Here is an 11145-nt window from a genome sequence, read left to right on the forward strand (position 1 = left end):
CCCGGCCGGGCTCCATCCCCGGCCAAAGACCACACGGGGTAAACCGGCATCGGGGCGCCGCCTGGCAGTGACCACGGTCCCTACAGGGCTGGGCTTCCAAGCCCTGTACCCGTGGTCCCCAATATAACCAGGACGGACGCCCCCTCGCAGTCTGGAGGAGGCACAAGCCCTCCTCTCCTCCTCCTGGGCGTCCCGGCCGGGGACCACAATATATTTTAAAATATCAAACAATATACTTCAAGAATTAATGTATCAAAATATCTGGGAGTACATTGAAATATATTCTAAAATCTGTAATCTGATCATTTTTTTAATATAAAAATATATTTCTCAATATACTTATAACATATATATTAGGGACAAATATAACACGTTTGTCATTTTTGCATATTGCAGTATATTTAAAACTTGGTATGAAAAATATCATCCAGTTGAGATCAATATCTTTGAGATGTCCTGTGACACCTCAGACAAGTAATAAGGTTGTAACCTTCAATATTCTGTTCCCTGAATGGTATTTAATTTGTGTTATTTAAAAATAGGCCATTTAAAATAAAGAGATTTTTAATTTGACATGCTCTTTGAAACCTTGACATATTTATACACCTCCAACAACATCAACATTTATTTCCATAGCACTTTAATTACAAATTATGTAATTAGAAATTAAGTAATATGCAATTATATTACACATTATGCAATACAAATTACATCCATCGATCCATCCATTTTCCAACCCACTGAATCCGAACACAGGGTCACAGGGGTCTACTGGAGCCAATCCCAGCCAACACAGGGCACAAGGCAGGAACCAATCCTGGGCAGGGTGCCAACCCACCACAATACAAATTACAATTACATACAAATTATGTAATAATATTAATACATTTTATTTATATAGCACCTTTCCCATGCTCAAGGTGCTTCACAGAGTCTTAGAAAAAAACTGCAGGGTATATTTAACATTGGATAGCACAAAGTGCCTTACAAGATGAAGAAAGACAAAAGAAAAATATAAAAATAAGATTAGGCAATACTAATTAACAGAGAAAAAAGTAAGGTCCGATGGCCAGGAGGACAGAAAAAAAAAAACTCCAGGGGGCTGGAGAAAAAAAACAGAATCTGCAGGTATTCCGAGGCCACGAGACCACCGAGCCCCCCCTAACATTAATGATTTCAATCAGTCCTCCTGGTTTTCAGGTTTCATGTTTAAAAATTAGACGATAGCAGCACTAAAAAAGGATCAGAGAAGAGCAACTAGGCTGATTCCAGAGCTACAGGGGTTGAATTATGAGGAAAGATTAAAAGAGCTGAGCCCTTACAGTTTAAGCAAAAGAAGATTAAGAGGTGACATGATGGAAGTGTTTAAAATTATGAAGGGGAATTAGTCCAGTGGATTGAGACTGTGACTTTAAAATGAATTCATCAAGAACACAGGGACACAGTTGGAAGCTTGTTAACAATAGAATTACCAGAGCCTACGAAAAAACTCGTAGATCCGTCTCACTTTAACTCTTTTAGGGCGGATGTCGACTTTTGTCGACAGGAGGGGTTGAGGGCGAATGTCGACTAAAGTCGGCATCCAGGGATAGAGGGCGATAATCAGCTGTTAATGGTGACAAATCTCACTGTCACGTCACAGGCATTCCCTCTATGCTTGGAGGAATGCTAGACTCGTTGACTCGGCCACTAATCCTAGCGTGTGCGTGAGTTGCGAAATGTAAACAATGACAAGATGGCATCGACATGTGACGAGGGAGCGAAGTGAGTGCACAAAAGAAAACACTCGGCAGACAATGTTTTGCGCATTATCGTGGAGTCTGACTCTGATTTTTCAGAATCGGATTTTATTGACAATGATCAGGAGATCGAGCAAGAGAGTGAGAAGCCGGCATCAGCTGATCAAACACCAGCCGATGCCGCGCCAGCGGATCTGCTGCCAGTTGAGCGCGCCGCGCCGATGCATCTACGGCAAGGTTCGCGTGGAATAAATACACAGACATTGATCCGTTGAGAGCCAATCTGGCTGCTGGACTTCACAAGACGGCATGGCTTGCTGTTGGACACGACAGATCACCAGCTGCTGTACTTCAGGCTGCTCTCTCCTGATGCTGCTTTTCAGCTACCGTCAGACAAGATAAACAGGTAGGCAGAGAAATTTTTGAATCGTGGCTGCTTGCATCGCATTCTCGTTTTTCAAAGTGTAAACCCACAACAAAAGACGAGATGAAGCGTGCTGTGGTATTACAAATAGAGATGGGACAGAACTGATGATATAACTTCAGGGAGCATTGGTCCAAACGTGCTTTGTCCCCTGGTGGCTTTGGACAGGTTATGCAGCATGGTGATAGGTACGGGCTGCTGCAAAGTTTTACTCACTTCTGTAATAAACAGAAGCAAATCCCATGGGGTGAGCCAGGCTATAATGCCATGCATAAAGTTCATAAAGTTTCAGAAGATGAAAAGAGGTGACAATATGGTTTTCATGCGGGCAGAAAACTTGGTGGCAGTGGAATGGCACAATGGCAAAAGGGTGACTTGTCTCTCTACAGTACACACTAACAATATATGTGAGAAAGTGCAGCAACAGACAATTGAAAAGTAGGCACCACAGCAACACGTATTGTAAGCAGTGCAATGTGGCAATGACTGAAATTGGCTGCTTTGAGTGAGATCAGACTTTGCTGTGTAAAATTTATGTGATATGTATGTGAAGTCATAGAGTATGCAGGCTCATACAACATGCAAGACAGTAATATTTGTCAAAAGTAAGTATTTTTTGTTGATTTGATATGTTAAACAATTGCTGTGTGTTCTTTTTTAAAAAATGTTAGTTTTTGGGAAAATATTCAGCCCTGGGAGATAACAAAAAAAAAATTAGCCCTAAAAGAGTTAAATTGTATCTCACCTTTCCGTCAGCGTATTTTGTCCTTTAAATGAGTTGATAATCTCATGAAGTCTGCTATCACATCCCCCACTGTCACACAGTTTTCTCAGCTCTGGTCTGTTTACCTGTGTGTCAGTTGCTTGGAGTTGTATAGAGTGAGAAGTCAAGCAAAATCACACCTTTTATAAATACAATACTATATTGTTTATTTGGAACACAAGCATTTCATGTTTGTTCCGTGTCTACAATGATCTATGTAAACGCATTTTTAAAAAAGAAATGTTTTTCATGTTTTTGTAATAATTGACAAAATGTAGACATGAAGTTTATAATGTGTAAAGCCTGAAGTCCAAATGCACTTTTATTCAAAAATATAATTGCACCCTAATGCGTGTTCTTTTTCTGCAGTTATATTTTTGAATAAAAACGCACTTATTCTGTTATATTTGTACCTTTTGTGAAAGTGTTTCTTTGATATTTGGACTTCAGGCTTTACACATTATAAACTTCATGTCTACATTTTGTCAATTATTACTAATACATAAAAAAATGTTTCTTTTTTAACAATGTGTTTACATAGATCGTTGTAGACACGGAACACACATGAAATGTATGTGTTGCAAATAACGATATAGTATTTATTAAAGGTGTGCTTTTGCTTGACTTCTCACTCTATACAAGTCTAAGCAACTGACACGCAGGTAAACAGACTTGAGCTGAGAAAACTGTGCGCCAGTGGAGGATGTGGAAGCAGACTGCTTGCTGCTTATCAACACATTTAAAGGACAAAAGACGCTGACGGAGAGGTGAGATACAATTTAAGGTTGGCCGGATCTACAAGTTTTTTCGTATGCTCTGGTAATTCTAGTGTTAAGAGTAAATTTCACCCAAACATTAGGAAGTTTTTCTTCGATAGACACTTGGAATAAATGACCAAGAAGTGTGGTAGACAGTAAGACTTCAGGGAGTTTCAAAACTCGACTTGATGTTATTTTAGAAGAAATAAGTAGATAGGACTGGCGAGCTTTGTTGGGCTGAAAGGCCTGTTCTCATCTAGAGTGTTCTGATGTTCTAATAGTGAAACTAATGCATAGGGCACTGTATAACCAAACCGTCAAGATACGCCCAGTGAATTCAGTCACATGAAGCTCTGCTCTGGTGCGGTAGTAGCTGTGTGACAAAAAACTAAAATAATTGTGATCAAGTGCAAGAGCAAGTAAGATGTCTGCTGCCAAAATTCCTCAAACATTACCAGCGGTCATTTGATAATACTGTGGAAACCTTTTATACCAAATCTCTTCCTGCTCTCTGGATGAGTAGCATTTGTGTTATCAGATTTGTAAAACTATTCTGCTTGATTCATACTGGAGGTGTTTTGAACCTTGAAGTCAATGAATTGATAATGTTAATGAACAAACCAAGCACTTTACTACCAGAGACTGATTCTTCCACTTCTTTTCATTGTTTTCTAGCTAAACCGGGGATCCTGTAAAGATGTCCAACGCCAGTGTCCTGGTCTCTGAGTTTGTTCTACATTGTGCAATTGAAAAGGACAAGATGACCTTTACCATCATTGCCCTGGCTCTCATCTATCTGGTAACGCTCTTTGGAAATCTGATGGTAATTATAGTTGTGATAATAAACCCTCATCTTCACAACCCCATGTTCTTCTACATCGGCACCTTAGCAGTGATCGATATGGTGAACAGCACTAACGTCATTCCTCGAATGCTGGCCGTCCTGCTATTCAATGCCACCGCTGTCCCTTATGGGCCCTGCTTGCTCCAGTTTTCAATGGTGTACTACCTTTCACTGGCTGAGGGCTTTCTTTTATCCGTTATGGCATGTGATCGCTATTTAGCTGTTGTGTACCCCCTAAGGTATCCTTCCATTGCTACAAACAAGATGGTTTGGCTCAGCATCTTACTAATGAATATATATGCTATTGCCATCCTCACCCCCTACTTGGTTTTTGCTACAGAGCTTTCATTTTGTCGCACTAACGTCCTACCTTACTGTTTCTGTGATTTTGTTACAATGATTCATATTTCTTGTACCGAAGACCCCAGGCACCTCACTCTTTTGTCCAGCACAACAATAGTCACTGGTTTCGGAGGCTTAGCAGTCTGTATCCTTTCCTACAGCAGAATTATTGTGGCTGCCCTGAGGATCTCTTCAGCAGACGGGAAGAGGAAAGCTTTCAGCACGATGTTCACACACCTTCTGGTGGTCTTTCTTTTCTATATGCCTCTGATCATTTCTTATATGTTGCCAGGATTTGGAGTGCAGCTGTCTGCTGAAGCTTATAATGTGTTGGTCATCATAGCCATTATGGTGCCCCCCATGATGAATCCTATCATTTACAGTTTCAGGAACAAGGAGATCAAAAGCAGCATCTGTAGGCTGTGTACTGGGAAACGAACAAACCCAGTCAGCCAGTAATGACTCTGTCAAAGAAGAACGTCTAACTGTATCTTTACCAGGTTAGAAGCTTTACTTTAGAAAGAGAGAATAAATACGTACAATGGAATGACGTGTTTTAAAATGAAGGATAAGATGAAGAGGTATAATTAGTAGAGTTTCTTTCGTAAACTCTTCGGCATGGAATACCACAATGAAAGTTGGCTGGTAAGAACATTGGGCGTCACACCTTTCTATTAAGTCATCATAGTTGAGTAAATTTGGAGTGACCCATTGAGATACTTGGAAATTGTGTGTTCACCAAAGCTGTTAAATCCCTTGCTGAATCTGGAGAAGACAGTGGCCATTTTAATAATAGCTTGCCATTTTCCCTTTTTATCAATGCTACCATTCTGTGCTTGTATTTGGATTAACTGCATTGTTTGGTCTTATTTGCAAATTAATAAATTAATATACAAATAAAAACATAAATACATTTCCCTGTTTCCCTTTTTCGGGTCCTTGATAAAATTTTCGTAATGGTTAAGTACTGTAGCTCAGGGTCTTGTTTACAAGTGAGAGAAGAAGGGAGTGTAGAGATCAACAGGTGTATTGAAAGCAGCGTCCGCGGTTTTAAAAATGTTGTACTGGTCAGTCACAGTGAAGAGAGAGCTGAGCCAATAGGTGAAGCTATCGATTAACCAGTCGATCTATGTTCTCACCATTACTAATAGTCACAAACTCTATATAGTGACCAAAAGAACTAGATCACAGATACTAGTAGCGGAAAAGAGTTTCCTTCACAGGGTATTGAGACCCAGCCTTGGGGAGAGGGTTAGGAGCACAGACATTCGAGAGGAACTCATGGTAGAACTGCTGCACCTCAACATCAAAAGGAGCCAGCAGAGGAGGTTCTGTCCTCCTGGACATCTCCCTGTTGAGCTGTTTCAGGATGAGGTCTTGGGTCAAACCCTTGAAGTCTATGGAAAGAATTCCAAACATTCCCTTTCTCTACCACATACTCAAAACCCTCAGTTGGGGTTACCAAGGCATTCCCAGACTAGTTGACTACCTTAGTAACCCCAACTGAGGGTTTTGAGTAGGAGTCAAAGAAAAGGAACAGCTGGAGATCTTTGCGTAGACTGCTGCCTCCATGATAAAAAATGGATAGATGGAGTACCCTCACCAACAGGCACTGCTAAATCAATTCTCTTAATGTGTGGTAGGCTACCTAAGAGAATACTAGCAGATTAAGAAAATCTGACCTGAGCCTTAGTTGTCATATGCCGCCCTAGTCTGTTTAAAATCAGGACTATATTTTGCAAATCTGTTACCAACTATTTGTGGTCGTTAACTGTATGGAGCCTGTTACAGATCTAAATAAACCAAGGTTCTTTCTGCAACCTTTATGCACATGGATCTTTTGGGAATCAAAAATGGTTCCCCTACAGCATCCCTAAATGAGTGATCCTCTAATGATACCAAAGACCACTGAGTTTGTTCTGCAGTGCACAACTCAAAGGGACTTAATGACCTTTATCATTTGCGCACTTGTCCTCATCTACCTGGGAACGCTCTTTGGAAATCTGCTGCTAATTGTGGGCATACTCATAAGCCCTCATCTCTAGAACCCCTTGTTTTTCTACATTTTCACCCTAGTGCTGATTAATGTAGTGAACAGCAGCAACTTCATCCCTCCAGTGCTGACTGTCAGGATGTCCAGATCCACTACAGTCCCTTATGGGCCCTTTTTGCTTCAGCTGTCAGTGGTGCACCATCTTGGGATTACAGAAGGCCTTCCGTTATCTGTTGTGGCATGTGATCATTATGTAGCTGATGTGTAATCCCTGAGATATCCTTCCCTTGTTATAAATAAGACAGTGAGCTTCAGCATCTTACTAGTGAACGTTCTCGCTGCTGCCACCCTCATCCCCTTTTCTGCAGAACTTTCATTTTGCCGCAATAACATCCTGCCTTACTGTTTCTGTGATTTTGTAACTATGGTTCAAATTTCTTGTACTAAGGACCCCAAGTACCTTACTATTTTGCCCAGCACCACAATGATCATTGGCGTAGGAGGTTTAGAAATTTGTCCTCTGTCCTATGTCAGAATTGTGGTGGCTGCCCTGAACATTTCTTCAGCAAATGGGAAGTAGAAAGCCTTCAGCGTGATGTTCACCTATCTTCTGGTTGTCAGTCTCTTCTATGTGGCATAGATGATGTCTTATGTATTTCCAGGATTTGGAGTGCAGATCTCTGCTGAAGCTTACAATGTTTTGGTCGTCATAGCCATTCTGGTGCCCACCATGATGAATCTTATAATTTTCAGTTTCAGGAACAAGGAGATCAAAAGCAGCATTTACAGGATATGCACAGGGAAGTGAGTAAACACCGACGACCATTAATGAGATGAGCCAAGCAGTTTCAGCCAATATTATGGAGCCTATTACCTTCTAGAAAAAGTCAGTAAAAAATAAAATAATGGTGTGTGGGTAATTCTAGCTGCTAACAAAAGAAAAGAGACAGAAATCTTCTCTTGCTCTTTCCATTGTAATAATGTGATGTTGCTGCCAATAGGTGTCAAGAGCATTGCCTGGAAGAGCAGAGGTAGTTTCGGCTTTGTACCCTCTTTCCAATCACTTTTACTCCAACCATAGCACACTCTGTCTTGGGGGTTGTTGCAGGTGATGATAGTAGAAAAACAGATCAAGATCTTTGGAGTGGGGACAGGCAAAAGTCATCAGACATCTTCTCTCCATCGCTTCCATTTTCCTGAGTATCTCTTTCTTTATCCTGCTCAGTTGTTGTTGCCTCTGTCATGTACCCAGAAGCAAGACCCTCCCTCAACTCTGGCATGGATCCTGCAGTTGATCTGACTTCTTCCCTTCCCACAGGGCCAGCGTCATCTTTAATGACAAAGAAAATAAATAATTAACAGGACTACTACTATGTAGAGTGTACCACTATGTGTCATGGCTACTTATAACTTTTCAAATAATACATGAGGCCTGTTTAACTACAATATATTATTGCATATCATTCCACAGATAATGTGCTCATATACTGAAGTTATCATAATATATCACACTGGTCATATCATTTTCTGAAATACAGAAAAATACCCACAAACCTCCATCCTATCATCACCACCATGTTGCACATACCTGTTGCTGTCCCTCCTTTACGGCCTTGTGCTCTGCCTTACCACCGTCACTGGACTGACTGACTCTGGCTGCTAGTTGGATCAGAACTGAAACACACAGGGTTAGGCGTTAGGGTAGGGGACTGCCAGCCAAGCTGGCACACACGGGTTCACTAGCCCAAGAATTAACCAATTAGATCCTAATTCAACACATTGCCTCAAGAATAATATTTTATTAAAATTTCCTATTTTTCATTAAGCCCCATCGGAAATCTCGTCTTTAATGTTTCTATCCACTCCGTTTCTTTTTTAATTCGCAAGTTTTAGTCCAATATGTCTCGTGTTCTATAGGGAACATGATTGGACTATGATCCTGGTGTGCGAAATGTGTATATAAAATAGTTTGCCTCCCCTGATTTTCCATCCATCGTAAATGTTAGACAAATCTAGCCTTCACAGAATTTTTTGTCTCACCAATGTACAACATTTTACATTGTTTACATTGAATAGCATAAATGCAGTTTTTTGTGGTTAACCTTAGATCCTGGAAAATTGGTCTCTCTATCCCCGTTATTGGATTCTCTATCATTTTTTTTATTTTGATAAGGAATTTGCCAAGCACACCTATTACGTTTTCTAAGGGTACATGACGCCTTGACCACTAAATCTCTTAAGTTGTTATTCTTTCGGTAGGCCGCCACTATCCTGCATTGTTGCAAATCTGTATCTCCTTGTTGTGCCTGTCCAAAATTCCACCTCAACACACCTCACATGCCTTCCTTGAAAATGTCATACCTATTGGGACTACTTGTTTACCCCCTTGTTCATCTTCCTCCTGTATCTCTTCCCCTATTTGTACCAATCCTTCCTGTTGCATATTCAACTGCTCTAACCACTCCCCCAATCCCACCATACTCTCTACTTCGACCACATTTTGTCCTTTATAAAAAAAATTCAAATTCCTTATGTGGGTCTCTCATCCAAGGTTTCCACCACCCTTCCGTTTTCATCATTTTCTTCCATAAACCCCTCTGGAACTCTTTTTTCAACTCCCATGCAGCTCCATCTCTAAATACAATCTTAATTTGTCTCCCTTCAACTTTCCACCTTTCCATTCTCATCTTGGGCACCCAAAGACTACTGGCCCCCTGTTGAATTCCCCACTCATCTTCCTTTTGAACCACAAACCTGTCCCTTGTACCTCTCTGTCTTCCTCCACTCAGTTTCAGGTAAAGAATTTAAAGTGTACCCATTCACAAACCAGTTCTTTCAAACTAAGATCAGCTGATCTTCCTCCTCGGGGTCACACCACCATTTCTGCCCATTATCCCCAAAGTTAATTTTCCACCATTCCATCCCCAAACCCAGATCTTATTAGGGTCTCTCACCCCACCCATGACCACTCAGGGTCATCCCCTTAGGACTCCTGATGACCCAATTCGGGGTCCCACCATTAACCTCAGGGCTCTTCCTCTCCTCATCACTAGGGTTCCCCAAATTAATCTTAGGGTTCTTGATGGGAATATTCGGAGTTCTAATATTAACATTAGGGCCACCCATCCTCCCCTGCCCCACCCAATGGGCCTTAAGGTTAGGATTTGATAAAGGGGAGATTGTACTGATGTCCACCATGGGGTGTATAGTTATAGTATTAGAGGTCCCTATGTCCCCAGAGTTCACCCTGTTAACATCAGGGAACTCCATAAGAGTCCCAGGGTTCCCCTTACTAACATTAGGGTTCACCCCCTTAATCTCAGAGTTCCTCCTACTAACCTGCGGGGTCATGATTTTAACCTCAGAGACCCCATCCTCATAGGCCTTAAGGTTAGGATTGAGGGATGGGATGGCTCTCCTACTATTATTATCCGAGATACTCATCCTCCCATCAAAAAATCACAACCTCCTCAAAACTCCCACTCCCTTCCTCGGGGTCACACCATTTTTGACATCCTATTGTTTCAACTCCAGAACTATTCATCCGCTCACCAACCTCTCATGGGTACAAATCCATCCCTTCCCATTTAGGAAAGATTGCTCCCTTACTTTGCATCTCCTCCCAACTTTTTTCATTCTGGATAGGTTAGAATCCCCTATAGGGTTAGGGTTAGGGCATTCATAGCCGGTTGCATTTCGTTTACGTAACAGCCTTCTTGCATTGTAAATTCACTAACCCTTTTCTTAATTCGCTACACAGAGCCAAAATATTGGCGCTAAGTTACCACTGCACTTATTGGTCGCTAAGTTATGTTAAGTTGAAGCCTATTGCAGCACTCCTTGTGTGATTTTGGGCTATAAAAGAAATACATTGTTGTTTCTGTTATTTAGTGAGCTAATGTTAGTGGTGTCGTCGTGTGAAGCAGCAATGTCCGCTCGACAAAGCTTGTTACTGACGTTAGAAGCTCAGATGCTTTTTAGGTAACATGACAAATTCTAAGGCCAATCTCATTTGCTATAGCAGCAGACTATTGATGTGGCTGTCACCCAGCGCTACTGATGTTGTGAACCTATGGAGGGTTGGAAACTTAACAGGTGAAATTTTTTTCACTTGTTCTTAATAAATCTGATATTTTCGCATATTGCGCTGCATTCTCCTCCACCTCCATTTTATTGTGTATTTCAATTAATATTTGCTTTCTCAGTGTTGTATCCAGACATCATGTTTTGCCCAAAACATTTTCCTTTTTTTCATTCCTTTTTCTCTCAAAAAACCCCCAGT

The 11145-nt window shown here is 41.1% G+C and overlaps 1 protein-coding gene across 1 annotated transcript; it reads left to right on the plus strand.

Moving 5' to 3' along the window:
- Window positions 1-4381: 4381 nt before the first annotated feature.
- LOC120524154 (olfactory receptor 1052-like) lies at window positions 4382-5329 on the plus strand. Its single transcript, XM_039746033.1, has one exon. The coding sequence runs from the start codon at window positions 4382-4384 to the stop codon at window positions 5327-5329; it is 948 nt and encodes a 315-aa protein (XP_039601967.1).
- Window positions 5330-11145: the final 5816 nt, after the last annotated feature.

This window comes from Polypterus senegalus, chromosome 2 (genome assembly GCF_016835505.1).
Source record: "Polypterus senegalus isolate Bchr_013 chromosome 2, ASM1683550v1, whole genome shotgun sequence".
Lineage (NCBI taxonomy): Eukaryota > Metazoa > Chordata > Cladistia > Polypteriformes > Polypteridae > Polypterus > Polypterus senegalus.